At 36.3% G+C, this 17,944-nt stretch overlaps 1 protein-coding gene across 1 annotated transcript in view; it reads right to left on the bottom strand.

Annotated features, from left to right (window-relative positions):
* Positions 1-17,944, bottom strand: part of VPS54 (VPS54 subunit of GARP complex) — a 64,576-nt gene that overhangs the window by 5,512 nt on the left and 41,120 nt on the right. The window contains exons 10-20 of the mRNA XM_070956544.1: positions 17,727-17,834; positions 16,421-16,476; positions 14,942-15,038; positions 12,423-12,763; positions 10,679-10,808; positions 9,965-10,146; positions 8,919-9,031; positions 6,592-6,655; positions 3,732-3,837; positions 3,236-3,323; positions 2,296-2,417 (exon numbers count right to left, since the gene is read on the bottom strand). Coding sequence (XP_070812645.1) covers positions 2,296-2,417; positions 3,236-3,323; positions 3,732-3,837; positions 6,592-6,655; positions 8,919-9,031; positions 9,965-10,146; positions 10,679-10,808; positions 12,423-12,763; positions 14,942-15,038; positions 16,421-16,476; positions 17,727-17,834 — 1,407 coding nt within the window. The remainder of the gene's footprint in view (positions 1-2,295; positions 2,418-3,235; positions 3,324-3,731; positions 3,838-6,591; positions 6,656-8,918; positions 9,032-9,964; positions 10,147-10,678; positions 10,809-12,422; positions 12,764-14,941; positions 15,039-16,420; positions 16,477-17,726; positions 17,835-17,944) is intronic.

The raw sequence follows: 17,944 nt of genomic DNA, 5'->3' as shown, positions 1-17,944 counted from the left end.
TTTTTTCAGCCTCTGAAACTTGTGAACCTCCGTTTCAGGAAGAAAAAAAAAAAAAATTCTGCTTCAGAGCTTCTTTTTCGGAAGCTCTGTTTGGAGGCTTTTTTTCTGAAGCTTCTTTTCAGAGGCTTTTTTTCCTGAAGCTCTGTTTAGAGGCTTTTTTTCTGAAGCTTGGTTTCTGAGGCTTTTTTCAGCCTCTGAAACCTCTCTTTGAGAGGCTGGGCGGGGCTACATTCAGAGTATAAGACACACCCAGATTTTAACCCTCTTTTTTGAGGGGAAAAGGTACGTCATATACTTGGTAAAAATATGGTAAATGATTGCTCTCTTCCAAGCATTCTACTTTTGATAGAGGATTGTAACATCTGGGAATCTTTTCTCACTTCCTAAGAAATCTGGATGAAACTGAACAAACCTGTTCCTTATTAAATCCTTGAATGGATATAGAAATCCATCCAAGGAGGACAGCATATTGTCTCACGACAGTCATGGCCGTAAATGTTGGCACCCCTGAAATTTTTCCAGAAAATGAAGTATTTCTCACAGAAAAGTATTGCAGTAACACATGTTTTGCTATACACATGCTTATTCCCTTTGTGTGTATTGGAACAAAACCAAAAAAGGGAGGAAAAAAAGCAAATTGGACATAAGGTCACACAAAACTCCAAAAATGGGCTGGACAAAATCATTGGCACCCTTTACTTAATATTTGGTTGCACACCCTTTGGAATAAATAACTGAAATCAGTCGCTTCCGATAACCATCAATAAGCTTCTTACACCTCTCACCCGGAATTTTGGACCACTCTTCCTTTGCAAACTGCTCCAGGTCTCTCTTATTGGAAGGGCGCCTCTTCCCAACAGCAATTTTAAGATCTCTCCACAGGTGTTCAATAGGATTGAGATCTGGACTCATTGCTGGCCACTTCAGAACTCTCCAGTGCTTTGTTGCCATCCATTTCTGGGTGATTTTTGATGTATGTTTGGGGTCATTGTCCTGCTGGAAGACCCAAGATCTCCGACGCAAACCCAGCTTTCTGACACTGGGCTCTACAGTGCGACCCAAAATCCGTTGGTAATCCTCAGATTTCATGATGCCTTGCACACATTCAAGGCACCCAGTGCCAGAGGCAGCAAAACAACCTCAAAACATCAGTGAACCTCCACCATATTTCACTGTAGGTACTGTGTTCTTTTCTTTGAAGGCCTCATTCCGTTTGCGGTAAACAGTAGAATGATGGGCTTTACCAAAAGGTTCTATCTTGGTCTCATCTGTCCACAAGACGTTTGCCCAGAAGGATTTTGGCTTACTCAAGTACATATTGGCAAACTGTAGTCTTGCTTTTTTATGTCTCTGTGTCAGCAGTGGGGTCCTCCTGGGTCTCCTGTCATAGCGTTTCATTTCATTTAAATGTCGACGGATAGTTCGCGCTGACATTGATGCTCCCTGAGCCTGCAGGACAGCTTGAATTGCTTTGGAACTTGTTTGGGGCTGCTTATCCACCATCCGGACTATCCTGCGTTGGCACCTTTCATCAATTTTTCTCTTCCATCCACGCCCAGGGAGATTAGCTACAGTGCCATGGGTTGCAAACTTCTTGATAATGTTGCGCACTGTGGACAAAGGCAAATCTAGATCTCTGGAGATGGACTTGTAACCTTGAGATTGATAATATTTTTCCACAATTTTGGTTCTCAAGTCCTCAGATAGTTCTCTTCTCCTCTTTCTGTTGTCCATGTTTAGTGTGGCACACACAGACACACAATGCAAAGACTAAGTGAACTTCTCTCCTTTTTATCTGCTTTCAGGTGTGAGTTTTATATTGCCCACATCTGTTACTTGCCCCAGGTGAGTTTAAAGGAGCATCACATGCTTGAAACAATCTTATTTATCCACAATTTTGAAAGGGTGCCAATGATTTTGTCCAGCCGATTTTTGGAGTTTTGTGTGACCTTATGTCCAATTTGCTTTTTTTCCTCCCTTTTTTGGTTTTGTTCCAATACACACAGAGGGAATAAACATGTGTATAGCAAAACATGTGTTACTGCAATACTTTTCTGAGAGAAATACTTCATTTTCTGGAAAAATTTCAGGGGTGCCAACATTTACGGCCATGACTGTATAAATGAGTATTACGAACTGTAAGTTTTCGGTGTTCAAAAGAACATCTCTGACCTGAAAGCATTGACACTGCTGTTTATTTTTCTTTAGGAAGCATATAGCATACTTTGAGGAGCCAAATGCTCCTTTTTTGTTGGTTTTTAGAACATTTAAGTCAGAAAGTAATTAGAAAAATACCTTGGTAATATGGTCAAAATGCCTAAGCATGCTGAACTGTTTGGGCTGCAGGCGAGCTTCAAAGTGAGCCCTGATAACAGGAATGTAGTATACTATAAGCTGTAGGCAACGTGATGAAAGAGCTAAAAATTGAAGAAACAAAAGGAAAATCACAAGAGAAGAGTTTTGCTTTATACTAATGGACGTTTTTCAATGCCAGCTGTACCAGTGGTCTTGGTTAACAACCACTCATTCAGCAACTGTTCAAACTTAACCAGTGCTGAACAAGTAGTACTTCAACTGGTCTTCCAAGTTCTGGCCCTCATGGCACCCCCATGGTCACATGATCATGATCCAAGCACTCATCATGATCCAAGCACTCAGCAGCTGACCTGGATTTTCAACCATCAAAGTATCCTGCAGTCATGGGATCGTGATTTGCAACCTTCCCTGCTAGCTTCCAACAAGCCAAGTCAATGGGGAAGTCGGAAATCATGTTCATGTGACATCCTGACTCAACAACCTGTGCTGATTCGCTTAATGACATTAACCAAGGACTGTCAGAATTGCTATCGCTAAGCAGCATGGCCACATCATGTCTCACTTTATGATCACTTAGTGATAGAAATTCTGGTCTCAATTATCATTGCTATGTAAGGACTACCTGTAGGCTTGTCCACTGTCTGCATTAAAGAGTATCATTTCAATTAGAGAACAGCATTGAAGAAAAAGATTTAGAGAGAAGGAACCACATTTTATGGACTGAATCTTACAATTACTTTTCTAAGGCCAAATTATAATATTCAAACACTTATGGCAAGCAATTTGCCAGAAACAAATTCATAAGAAAACATTATATTAAGTCAAAATTTAAACTGCAGCTCTTTTTCTTCAAACAAACAAACAAACAATCTTAAGGAGAATTTACAGAACCACAGAACGTTTAAAACCACAGCCATACCTAAATTCTTTGTAGTTATTGTTTTCAAGCCAACCACTTGTAAAGCACCTGCTCCAAGTACTAACTGACAACTTCTTGAGTTGAAATACTGTATGAGAAAGAGAGAGGAATAAACTATTAAAGAATTACATGCAATGTACTTAAAATTCAGGAATCTGATAGCACCTCTTTTCACTAACATATGTTGTTAAAAGGCACAGACTTTCATGAACTGCAGTTCATCTTATCAGATGCCCAGTAACAGTCTTTTTATTTAAAAGTATAAGCTGCAGCACATGAAAGTTTATGTTTTTCAATAAAATTACCCAGAAAAAGACACTACCAGGCTCCTTCTGACTTTCTGTTACCAAGGGGAAAGCTTATTACACAATGAAATACTGTTTCTTCCTGTGTTTTTAATCTTACCATTTAGATTAAACAACTGTGCAAAAGCAATGTTAAAAATAACCCTGCAAGTACAGTCCATGCATTGAAAACAGACTGGAAGCAGTTGTACCTTCAGTAAATCAGACAAACGAGTGAGCATATCAGTCACTATGGAGGGAATATTATCCACACACTGGCAGTATTCAAGGATGATTTTAATTAATAGCAACACTGTCCTGCAAGGTAAAGAATTGAATATGTCATTACAAATCATAGTACATACTGGAATCATATGAATCCTTTAAATATTAAATCATATTTAATAACTTTGTCAGTGAAAAAATTAGTTGACAAAAACAGCACGTTGTAAAGAGTGTTAACATAGACAAAGAATTAAAGAATTAAAGCAACTGCACGTTTTGGAAGGCTTACACAACTGCTTCAAAGACAGTCAGCTTTAATGCAGCTACTTTAATGCTACGAGTAGGGATGTTTTGCTAGTTTACCTTTCCATTATGAAGGATCCTTAAAGGATTTTACATCACTACCAATTAATGTAATGTGGATACTTTTTCTGCTAATCAGCCTGTTTCTTCTCTTTTTTGTCATATTTAGTTTATTTTAATCCTCATTATATATCTAGGGCCTTTTAAAAACTGTATAGTCACTAATTATCCTCCCTCCCAATGCAATTTTTTAATATTTCACTACTGGAAAAAATTGAATTTGTTTTTAATAAACATAGATCAACGAATAAGTAAACAAATTTTACTTTGCCACTTTCAAATTTGAAGTGCCACTGGAAACAATTTATTCATCACTGATGGAGAAGTACGGTTCAGTGATCATTGGAAATACTAATTATTTTAATAACATAGAAAGTTGTGATTTTCTGCTTCAGAAATGCCAAATACATATTTACAGAGGAAGGCAGATTCAATAAACCATATTGTTGTAATCACTAAAGTACATGCTGCATCACTCTATGAAGATTGTGTGTATCAATTAGCAAATATGTAAAAAGAGTAACATATTTAGTAAAAGCATAAAATTGCTTATTATTCATTTTAATACTCACAGGTATTAGATAATTATTTACTTAAAGATTTACCTCCTCTCATATTTATCTAAGAGAAAGATGAAATTTACTTCAGAAGCCATTTTAAATGTGCCCTGTCAAATTAAGTTGAGACTCTAGACTCTGAGACTCTAGAAAGAGTACAGAGAAGAGCAATAAAGATGATTAGGGGACTGGAGGTTAAAACATATGAAGAACGGTTGCAGGAACTGGGTATGTCTAGTTTAATGAAAAGAAGGACTAGGGGAGACGTGATAGCAGTTTTCCAATATCTCAGGGGCTGCCACAAAGAAGAGGGAGTCAAGCTATTCTCCAAAGCACCTGAACGTAGGACAAGAAGCAATGAGTGAAAACTAATCAAGGAGAGAAGCAATTTAGAACTAAGGAGAAATTTCCTGACAGTTAGAACAATTAATAAGTGAAACAACTTGCCTGCAGAAGTTGTGAATGCTCCAACACTGGAAATTTTTAGGAAGATGTTGGATTTGTCTGAAGTGGTGTAGGGTTTCCTGCCTGGGCAGGGGATTGACTAGAAGACCTCCAAGGTCCCTTCCAACTCTATTCTATTCTATTCTATTCTATTCTATTCTATTCTATTCTATTCTATTCTATTCTATTCTATTCTATTCTATTCTATTCTATTCTATTCATAATAGATGCTAAGAGAGAAAAGCTTTTCAACCAATGGTGTCTCAATTGTGTAATAATTCCCTTCTATAGAAATTGTTAACACCAAGTGAGAAATTGTTTATTTTCCAAAATAAATAAAAACATTTTAAAATTTTGTTTAAGATCTTTCATGTTTTAGCTTTGTTATTTTAAGTTTCCACTTTCACCCATCCAGTTCATGACAAAGATCGTCCAAGTGTGCAATGTTCTTTCTATCCCATAACCTGACTGAAAACGATCCAGATAATTCATTTCTTTTGCTGCACAGTTTATCTACTATCATGTCTACAACTTTCCCCAAGAAGTGGAGACTGGAGTCCAGGCATTCATATTCCCCCCCCCCCAACTTCTGGATTCAGAAATTGTGTTTTCTGAACTGAATGCACCACTGCCTCTTTCAAAGCTGATGGAAACTCCCTCTCTGGGAATGAGGAATTGACAATTAGCTGGATAAAAGTCTTCACACACCTACCACTTTCTATACAAGCCAGAAGATATAGATTTCCAACCAGAACAAAACAGAGACAGAGACAGAATTGTTATTGAAGATAACAAGTGGCAGAAGACAGCACCCTTCTATTTTATTGGAGAACAGACATCAAAATAAGTTCCATGTACCAGTTACTACTGAAGACTCTGTCCAATAGCAGCCAAGACTATAGCAAATCCAAGAAACTTTATTGGCAGAATGCTGCATAAACCAGTGACAGTGGCCCAGAAAAGGATCACAAAAAACATCTCTTGCCCAGAATAGAATTCACCATCCTGTACAAAGCCACTGGATGACAGCCATCCAAGCTATAAGATAGAAGAGAATACTTTGCCTCTCTTATTGTCACAGTGTAGGCCTGAACATGGTACCTATCCATCCTTCTAGATTTTCTCCACCAGCATCATGTAGGCATTGTTGTACTACATCTCCAAAGGGGTCTCCATAAACAAATATGCCACAAAAGATCAAAGAGGCCATTCAAGGCAAATAACATCCAAGATTCAGTTAGTAGAAGCTTACCAGCCATTGAGCAGAATAACCCATCAGAGAGCTATAAAATTTTCGAACATCTTTTGGAATTCAACTTCACTAATTAGGTGCCTATGGCAGACTATATGAATCTGTGCTATACCTATTAAATTTTTAATATTTTTATATTACTTTATATTAAAAATAGATCATATTTAGATATTTTGAACCAAAACTATTCAAAATAATGAAGTTATGAAGGAAAGGGAAAGTTTTTCTTACCCAACTACAGCATATTTTTGTCCATCAACAATAAGAAAATCAGTGGCCTTTCTTTCTTCGGGTGCTATTAAAAAAAGAAAAAAAACCCCTAAATGTTAAATTGACCTCATTAAGTTACAGATAGTCCTCAGCTTATGACCACAACTGAATCTGGAATTTTAGTCATAAATCATCATGGTTGTTAAGTGATACACCCATGTGACCACTTCTCTCAACAACCACATTGCCAGTTCTCTCTGTTGCTGGCCTCTAGGGTTGGGGAGGGGAGGAAGAGGGCCTATGTGGTGGTGGGCCTAGCTGGCTGAGACCTTGTGACCCACAATGGAAGGAAGTGGAATTGCAGCAATCCTACAGTTTTAAGAGTGGGAGCGCTGCCAAGCACCAGAATTTTGATTATGTGACCATTGGGGCACCCCAGCAGTCAGAACTTCAGGTAGGGTTATGTCCCTTCATTCAGCACCATTTAATTTCAAACAGTCGCTGAACAGTTGTAAGTCGAGGGCTACCTATAATACATTCTTGTACATTCTCATCTATTTAAGCAGTAGCCCAGTAGCTGCCTAACTCCATAGGCACAACTACTTTTCTTTATCTATGCAATAGATAAAGACATAAAGCAAGCTGCTACATTATAGTGTTTAGAGCATCTTGAAGCAGCACATCTTAGATTTCACTTTATTCTGGTCATAAAAAGGATATGTTTAGTGGATAAGGCAATTGGAAACAAGGCACTCCCAATTTCCTGAAATGAAAACTCCTCAGAACCCACATGATGTCAAAAGGTGAGGCCTTGAGTAGGGTTCAAAACCTGATGTTGTTCATCCCCCTAGTGGATTAATTTGGGGAATTAGATCACAACCTGCCCTCCAGGGAGATTCTAAGTATCATCTGTGCCACAGGCAGCAAAGAAATCCAGGAAACTATTTGGAATTGTATGCCAATGAGTGAAGAGATTGCTAGAGAGGAATGAAACAAACCAGGTTTCCTCCCCAGCCAGTACAGAAGGAAAGCTTGTTCCAGCATAGCATACAACTGACTGCTCAAGCCTCACAGACACAAATATTTTACAGAATAGTAATTGGTAAAAGGTTACAAAGAAAATGGTTTGGATTTAAAATTATTCTAGTTCCACCTTTCCTTAGTAATACTATCACTTAGTTTTCATTTGCTTTTATCACATGTCATTCGTGAATTGTAAATTATAAGACACTTGCTTCATAAAAAGCACATTTGTCTACAACCTCAGAGCCCATAACTATTATATTTTTTCCGCCATTTTTGAAACCTACTAAGATTTGCAATGAATAGAAACTGAGAATGGTGGAATGACTGTGCAGATGAAAGTAACAGATGGTTCTTCATGTATCTGGAAATTGAAATATTAATCAGTTGTAAAAGAGAAGTAACTATGACTTCAGTTATCTAATTTAACTGAATTTTCTAAAGTCCATCACGTCAAGAAACAAAACCCTTAATCAGTGCTTAAGTTTTGAGATTCAAAAATGACCCCATTATTTTATCAGAAAATATAAATGGCCCACATCTTCAATAACTGAAAGGAGGCTGGAATTGCCATTTGCTCAAAAAGCACACCCCCAAACTCCAAAATGTATCCATAAAGATAAAATAGAAATAAAGTGTTTCTTGAGGGATACTCTGACAGAAGGGCAGAGTCTCATGGCATCTTCCCAATGTCATTTACCTCACAAATCATGATAATGGACATACTGTTAGCCCCATTCTTTATACCAGCAACAGTAAAGGGTAGTTTACAAATAATTGAAGTACAAATTACAAGTACCGTAAATGATCTGTTTACTTATGTTCTGGTGTTACTATGTAGGTAACTTGGCTATTCTAAGAAAATGCACCTTTTTGGCAGAATCTTAAATACAAAAATACTTAATTTTACTCATCCAAGGAAATATAAAGAATTACATTTAATTTTTAAAAACCTTTCTCACTTTGGATTAGGAGCAAGCCACATCCAAGGAGTACAGCTTGCAGGTTACATGAAGACATTTCGGATTTACTTTTAATTTCATTTCTCAGTAAGTGTGCACTGTTTTAGATTGACTTCAGAAGAGGCATTTCTGAACCAGTGGATGTGCAAATTTAACCCGTCTGTGACTCATTAAAACAGCTATGTTTGCTTCTAAGCTTTAATGAGTCCCAGAGATAAGTATTATCCTTATCAAATTGGTCTTTCTCTTTAGGAACTAAAAAGCTTGGTTATAATTCATAATGATTTTGCCTGTCAACGGTTTGCCAAAGTACATTCACACGCAACAGTAGAATAATCTAGAGTCTATTGAGAGAAGACTCACCTCCTGCTTTTTTCTCTGGTAAAGCAATTTTGCCATCTGATATAGAATCAACAAGATCCTGAAACTCTGCAGGAACATCAGCTTGCTTCCAGCGTTCATTATCTAGTAGAAGACTATTTACATGCAAAAAGAAAATGGGGGTTTAAAGGGGAAAAAACTGTTTCTTGTCTCTTGTACCCATTTTAATTTGAAATTCAACATTAGTAATATTCTAACTAAGGGGCAAGCTGCAGCATCTATTTCTATAGATTTTTATTTTTATTTTTTTAAAAAATCCCTTTTGGTGTTTATAATATTAAGTATTGATACTTAATATTATAATGGTGACCACATGGTGTGTAAAAATGAATATACCATTTGGAAAATGAGTTTACCAGTTTTGTATTTTTCTTTTAATTTATTGTCCCTCTATTGACTTTGAAGCCAAAGTTTGGATAAATAATCATGAGAACCTCATATGAAACAGTGACCCAGAGATGAGCTGTTGAGAAATGGAAGCCATTTACTCCTTTGTTGGCTCAAGTCAAGCTTTTTCTACCACTGAAGTTCATCCACTGCAGGCTTCATTCTCCCATTTATCAGTTTTCTCATGGCATCTGATGCTAAGATGTTGTCTTATCTCAAAATCTCTAGATGTACGGTGGAATATTTTGTCCACTTTGTTTACAAGTGTTTGGCCATGAGAAATATGTGTCAGGAAAATGGAGAGAGATAATTAAGGAGGCTACGGTAAAAGGGTAATAGAGGCTAAGTGTGTATAAGAGAATTAGAAGGAGAGGAATAATGAATTGTGAAGATGTGGAAGGGAGAAAAATATTTTTGATCATTTTTGGTCTATCATATTCCTTCTGAAATCCACGGCAGTGCTCTACTTACAGAAACCTAAAAAGTGACTTAAAATTAACTATCATTTTATTGATTTAATATGGATTCAATATTGCTTCTTAGGCTTATTGGTTAATAATTCAGGTGGAATGCAGTGGATTTCAACTCCACTTTTTACTGTTTAGAGTGCAATAAGGGCTATGTAACAAACATACAAATACCTCAGCTTAGTCTTTCTTTCCTCATGGAATCTATTTACAAATCTATTAGCTTGGCTTTGAAGTGCGCCCCGCAATGACATACTCTTTCTACCACATATCTGTTCTGTATCCAAGATGAACGTTTCCATTAATCGTGAAAGAGCAACAAACTCTGTAGAATTCAGTTTCTCCAGGAATCCATCCTAAAGGGAGAAGAAAAGCTGATGCAATAGCACTCTACTTATTTTCATTTTTCCAACCCTATACAGGTAGTCTTCGACTTATAACAGTTCATTTAATGACGATGCTGAAAAAAATGACTTATAAACCATTTTTCACACTTTATGACCATTGCAGCATCCCCATGGTCATGTGTCAGAAGGTTGCAAAGGGCGATCACATGACCTTGGGACACAGCAATGGTCGTAAGTTTGAACCAGTTGCCAAACATCTGAATTTTGATCACATGATCATGGGGATGCTACAAAGGTCATAAGTGTGAAAAATGGTCATAAGTCACTTTTTTCAGTGCTGTTGCAACTTTGAACGGTCACTTTTTTCCAGTGCCATTGTAACTTTGAACGGTTACTAAATGAACCGTTATAAGTTGAGGATTACCTGTATTTCTTTTGGGGAATTATCCCAAAGTGATCTGGTTAAAACTGCAAGCAGGAAAAAACAACTGCATTTGAAAATTTCTTCCTGGTTACATACAGGTACTTGCATCAAACTTACTTTTGCTCTAGCCATAAGAAACTTGACAGAGCGATCATGGCAAATATCAGAGGCACTGTAAAGTAGCTCCTGGATGTTATTTGCTAATCTGCCCAGTTCCAGTTCTGACAATTTTATATCTTCACCAATCCTGAAAGTAATAAGAAAAAAATTGTTTACAAAAATATGTATTTATATAATCCAGTGGCTACTGTTTTGTTTAGAAAAAAATGGATCCACCTACTGCTGCATACCGTGTTTCCCCAAAAATAAGACCGTGTCTTATATTTTTTTGAACCCTGAAATAAGCGCTTGCCCTTATTGCCATGCGCTCAAAAGCCCGATTGGGCTTATTATCAGGGGATGTCTTATTTTGGGGGAAACAGGGTATATGCTGACTACACTGCATTTTGAGATCAAGGTCTTTGAACTAGAGAGGAATTTAATGGTACATTTCTGCTCATTGGAATGTTTAACTTGTATTTGCATTTATTTTACTATAATCAGAACTAAGAACTTGTTACACTAGGGAGAAACAGTATAATAGAAGAATTGTCTCTAGAAGTGTTTACCACATCAGTTCTCCAAAAGCAACAAAAATAATTCAGTGCAAGAAGTTATTACATAACATGACAGGAATAATCTGTTTTTGAGTAAATACGATATTTTTCAGAGTATATGTCGTACCTTTCCCCCCAAAAAAAGAGGGTAAAAATCTGGGTGCGTCTTATACTCTGAATGTAGCCCTGCCCAGCCTCTGAAAGGAGGTTTCAGAGGCTGAAAAAAGCCCCTGAAACAGAGCTTCAGAAAAAAAGCCTCTGAAATGGAGCTTCAGAAAAAAAGCCTCTGAAACAGAGTTTCAGAAAAAAAGTCTCTAAAACGGAGCTTCAGAAAAAAAGCCTCTGAAATGGAGGTTTCAGAGGCAGAAAAAAAAAACCAAGGCACAGAGCTCACAACCAACAAACCTGTTGCTAAAATTCACCTCTGGGAACAGCTGATTGGGGGTATTCCGGGAGGCCGATCCACCCACCAATCAGCTTTTTTCTTATTTTCCTCCCCAAAAATTAAGGTGTGTCTTATGCTCTGGTGTACCTTATAGTCCGAAAAATACAATACTTATACTGTAGTTATTCTCAAGTAAAGATAACTTCATTAGCATATTATAGGCACCAATGAAGATGGAATAGAAAGGAAAACTAGAAATCTCATAGATGGACTGGAGGATGGGCATGGAATAAATATATCAAAGCAAAGCTTCTCAATTTATATAAAAACACATAAACAGATTAAAAAATATCAATAAGACTCTTCCATTGCAATTAAAAAATGTGGAAGCAATATTAGTTCTTTCATCCACAGACAATAAAGCAACAGAAGCAGCAAAAGTCACAGAATTCTAAATTTTTAATGCACAAACACAGACAGGATGGGCAAGCTGTTCATTTTAGACAATTCTACACACATTTGAAAATAATACTGGAAAATGTGACAATTTGCTATTATTTTATGCAGAGTTACCAAGTTAAAAACTTAAAATTTTCTGAAACTAACAATTGGTGTTAAAAACCAGGGCTAGGAACTCTCAAGTTGTTTCTTTCTTCAGAGAATGCATAAAATAGAGTCAAACCTGACATTTGAGTTTTGGAAATTATGTTTTCTAAGTTCCACTTTTTAGAACTTTTATGAATGTTCACATTTGTATAGCTGGAACCAATCATGCCTGCCATTTGGATCAGGTTCTAAGTTAAAGATTTTTGCTACATACATGATCTCAATTCCACCTAGTGTTACACTGGATGAAGTCTGTTCCTTGCTAGATGAGGAATCAGTGGTACATTCAGCTTCAGACACAGAATCGCTACTGCTGGGCTGACTGTCTGGGTAAAGATTTCTTTGGGAGACAGAATCAGCTACTGTGGATGGAAGGTCTCCTTCACTGAAGGCATCACTTATGAACATGCCTTCATGAGTCAGATAGGCCACTTCTGTGTCTATGGAACTCTCTTTTGCAGAATTGGTCTGCACAGAAATATCGCCCACTTCCTTGCTCCTTTGGTTCTTGTCAAGAACCAAGAGAACCACGCTTCTGATGACATTTAGTGTTCCCTAAAGAAAATATAGTACTTGTTAAAATGCTGTATTCCTTGAAAAATACATCCTTTAGCAAAATATGCTAGCTTGATAACACATTAAATTCTACTCAAACAATAAAATCATTAAAAGTATTCAAAATTTACAATTATCTAACATATATTCTGTTTCAAAAGTGATGGTACTGTATGGAACATTTATGGTTTTATATATATGAACTGCACTAAAAACAAGTGTCAACATTTTGGCAAGTAACAATAGTTTCCTCCCCCACCCCCAATGGTCTTAAAAATTTCAACTGGACTCCAGTGTCTCAAATCTTTTAAATCTGAATGAGAGGTCATGGAAGATTTTCTGTTTCTGTGAATCTGAGCAAAAAGAGAAATGCCTCCTCACAACTCCAATTACACAAACATTTCTTTTCATGCTGCTGTTTATAAACTTTTATACTCAACATTGGATAGAATGTTGGTGTAAGTGCTGGAACGTATGTCTATCTTTTCTTTCCTAACCATGTTTCTATATCATAAAAAAAAGTTTTCCCCTACCAGTTATGTTTGACTCTAGGGGGCGGTGCTTATCTCCTATTTACAGCTGAAGAACCAGCATTGTCCAAAGACGCTTCTGTGGTCATGTGGCCCGCATGACTATTTGCTAAAGGTGCATGGAAAGTAGTACCTATTTATCTACTTGCATTTATGTGCTTTCAGATTGCTAGGTTGGCAGAAACTGGGGCAAATAACGGAAGCTTACTTTGTCATGCAGTATTCTCGATCTCGAACTACCAACCCTCTGGTCGACAAGTCCAGTGTCTTAATTGTTTGGCCACTGTGCCCTTTTCTATAGCATAGGTGGAGGTAAATCGGGATTGTTATCATTAAGAATTGTAAATGTATTTTTACTAAACTGCCCAAGTGAGAGGACTAATAACAACAATTCCCAACAATATTTAGTCTAAGAAGTCAGATTCCTAGCAAAACAGGACTATCTTTTCTGCTGCTTGTTCTTAGGACTGGATATTAATAATATGTATCTTTTTCTTATCATTTCATTTCATCTATTTTATGTGAAATGGGCAGAATTAGTTTTACTTTAAAATGTGAGCTTGTTAACCGATATTAAAGGAAGACTTTCTTAATTCAGACAGGATGGAAAATGCTGATTCATACAAACGAGAAACAAAGTACCAAACAGGAAGTGATTAGGAATAACATTCAACCCTCATGCTCAATCCATTCATAAAGACTGGAATTTTCTTGCAAACAAGATCATGTTAATCATAAAGGCAAATACTGCCTGTAGATATTTAATTCCAGGTATGTTTTAATTTGCAGGTTAAATTAAGCTCTATGGTTAAACTTGTCAGTTTTTTACACACCAAAATCTTAGACATGTTTTGTTTCTCCTCTAATCCAGTGGATTAAAATTTATGTTTCAGCCTGAGCAAATATTTAACCAATCAATTTCATTTCAGTTTTAAAGTTGACTTGTTATTATAGACCAAATTAAATTAAAGATATAGTTTCTAATTTCTAGGTAAGTCATTGGAGGAGAGTAAAATTCAGCCTCTCCTAGATTTACTATAGACCACTGTCATAATTAAATATGGGGAGAACTAAGTGTAAAAATCCCAGATTACTATATAAAAGTGGCCCTTGTTATATGGAGTTCTAATATCCATTGTTTTATGGATCTATGTTTAGTAAATATAGACTATATTTTGTTATCCATAGGAAAGGGTTTCTTGTATTTGTGAGTTTCGGTACATGATTCTTTTTGAAAGTGGACTTTTGCAGCATATTGTGTGTATTTTAATCGTGTACAAAATAAGTGGGGTTTATATATGTGTAAACTATATCTTTTCAAAGTTTCACTATCCACAGTTTCATTATTCACAGCTGTCAAGTCTGGAATGGCACCCCTCCAGATAACCATGGCCACCTATATTTGAATTTTGACCGCCAATGTATTTAGAATTTTATTATCTTAAATAATTATTGTTGACAATCAATTGTCAACAATTGATTCAATACTTCCTTAATTTGCAGCTGTACAACCTTTTTTGATAATAACGGCAGACAAAAGTCCAGTATTCTATTATAAACTACACTATATCATAGAACTAGAAAAATTTTGTATTATGTATTATGCAAGATACATTGTAAAATCTTTATTGAAAATACAGTACCTTACCTTAATTCTCTTGAGAAAGACAATGAAATTAGAAAAAATATTTTTCAGAAGTTCAAACCACTGCGGAAAATTTAACATTCTCATTTGATCTGCAAGTCTATAAACAATAACAAAATACTATCATTTAAACTTTAATTTAGCTCTCTGGTTTACAATGGAAACAATAAGGTCATTACAATGTTGTTTTGATGATTAATAAAGCTGCATCTTTTTCTTGGTCCACAGAATAGTTGAGTAATCTAACTGGAGTTAAAGCACACTTGACAGCATATCTGTCTGCTTTAAAGCAGCGGTTGCAAACCTTTGTATTTGGCAGTCCAGGACAGTGTAGTGGGGAGGGCGACATGTGAGTGGCAGGCACACCTGTGCACACACAGCTCACCTGTGCAAGCAGCAGGTGCCCACGCCCTCAACTCGCACAAATGGAGCTTCGCACATCAGCAAAGGCAGAAGGTACAAGCAGAGGACACTTACACTCATGTGCAAAGCTCCATTCTTGCAAGAGGCAGGCACTTGGATGAATGGTAGGCACTTGGCACTCGCCTGTGAAGCTCCACTTGCACAAGTGGAGGGCGCTTGTGCTCATGTAGAAAGCTCCACTTGCGCAACTGGAAAGTGCTTGTGCCCATATGCAAAGCTCCATTCATACAAATGGAGCTTCATGCGTGAACAAAGCGTACTTATGCTTGTGTGCAAAGCTCCACTTATGCAATTGGAGGGCGCTCGTGAGCAAAGCTTCATTCGTGCAAATGGAACTTTGCGCGTAGGTGCAAATACCCTTGGATTATGCAAGTGGACCTTCACACTCTCGTGCTTGCCCATCTCTCCCACAGCCTGGTTTCGAATAGACTGCAAAGCAGTAGTGGGCCATGGCCTAGGGGTTGGGGACCCAGCTCTAAAGCATCATGTAGCACTTAGGTACTTTCTAAGCTCAAAACCTATTTTTCCTAGAATCAAGAAGCTAAAAAATCTCCTTAAGGAGATGTTAACAGCTCTGGCACATATATTCATACACTTGAATGTCCCTTTCTAGTTTATGAACTGAAGCACAGCAGTTTCCTATAATCAATATATTTGCTGATAAAGCCATGCATACTTTGCTTCTGACTTGTGCCAGATGTTCTAAAACTCAGAATTCTCATTTTTCTTTATTGATTTAGTTTATTATTCTGTGTGAAAATGGTCAGTTGCTCCATTTATTATTCTTATCTATAATTTAACATTATTTCTGAACAAAAGGCACAAAATATACTAGGGTTATAAATAAATTTGGATCTTAATTTAATTTAAATTTGAATTATTGAGATCATTTCCAGCATTATCATTTTTATCTAGTATCAGAATATTCCCAACATTAAATAACTCACTTGACAGAATGATGCAAAAGCACAATTGCTAAGAAGAAAAGATATATGCATAAAAGTGTAAATTATTCACAGATATAGAAAAGATCTTAAAGCAATTTAATTTTATACTTACTTTACAACAATGTCTGTGTCAATTTCTTCTTGTTGTGATACTACGTTAACAATACACTGCATAGTACAAAACAAAAGTCTTAGTTTTCCCCACAGATTTAATGCTTCCCAACCTTAACCAATTAGAAATATTTATTTGCCTAATGCTAGGCTCAGATAAAATCAAACACAGAAAAGGTTGAAAAAAATTGGATTCTGCTTTAATTGTATAAATAAGTAAGATTTACTTATTTAATATTATTTTCCACCTTCTAATTATTGTGAGGCTGAAGGCACAATCTCAGGTTCCTGACAATGTTAATTAGGTCCTACTTCTGGTTTTTCAATGCATGTTGTGGTAGTGGTAACATATCTTAATTGCAAAAATTATCCTCAGCAAGGCACCACACAAATCCCAGCCATCGTGTGTAAAAATTATGTCGTATTTATTTTTTTAAAAATTAATAGATAAGTTTAAATTGAACCCATGTAATGAATGGGGTAAGAGCTGTCTGCAAATGTTTAAGTAAGGCCAGACTTGACTGGCACTTGGATGGGATATTATCAGTGAATTCTGGGGCTGACAGCTAGACTGGGAAGCCAGAAAAAAATTCCAGGAGAAGCCAATGGCAAACCACTTCAACATTATTGCAAAGGAAGTTACATGAATTAAAGTCATCAGGAGCTTGAATGCAGCTTTATAAGCCCAAATATACAAGAAAGAAAGTTTGTTTTATCAAGCCCTACCATATGAATAACTAACTGGGTGCTCTCAGTATCACACAAGCTAATCTACCCACACAAGGGCAAGTCACCATATCAATTACCCTCAAAATATATTGTACCGTTTTGTAATAAAGGCTGGCAAAATATAGACCATGGTCATAGTCTTTTACAGCAGGAGCTGAGTGATACTTTGAAATTCATAATTTTAAAAAGTTGCAATTCCCTACCCTTTCTCTAAACTCTAGCTGCTGCTAAATGCTATTATCAGACATCACTTGTGAGAACCAAGATATACTTTTAAATAAATTTAAAGCAATAGATTATGAAACACAGTGTTCCTTGTTTTCTACAACATTTAGTGAGGAATTATAAAACTTCCCAACAGCCCATATTTTAAAATCTAATTAGTTTATTTCTCCAAATAGAAATGTGTAGTCTGTTCAAAGCAGTGTGATACATCAACAATACATGGGTTTTGGCACATTTTTGTAACTCAATTATTAGAAAAGAGAAAGCTATTAAGTTACTTTGAAATATAAAATTGCCTGCAGAATACATACTTTCAATATATAAGATAGGTAAAAATATTTGAAACAGGTCACCTGCTTTATTATATTCTTTGCTGTGATAATAATTTCATCTCCATATATTTCAAAAAAATTCAGCTTTCTTTGCTTTAGAAGTCCAAACACTAATGATATAAGCCTTTCCTTGGTAAAGGAAAAAAACAAAACACAATACACTATAAAAAAATTAAAACTTACTATACTAAAACACTAAATAGTAAATTCAATGGAAACTGCCCCTGTAATATGGCTTT

This window comes from Pituophis catenifer, unplaced genomic scaffold (genome assembly GCF_029215685.1).
Source record: "Pituophis catenifer annectens isolate HBS135680 unplaced genomic scaffold, rPitCat1.0.hap2 SCAF_1, whole genome shotgun sequence".
In the NCBI taxonomy this organism is placed as follows: domain Eukaryota; kingdom Metazoa; phylum Chordata; class Lepidosauria; order Squamata; family Colubridae; genus Pituophis; species Pituophis catenifer.
Note: the sequence above shows the minus strand (reverse complement) of the source record. Positions and strands in the feature narration are given on the sequence as shown.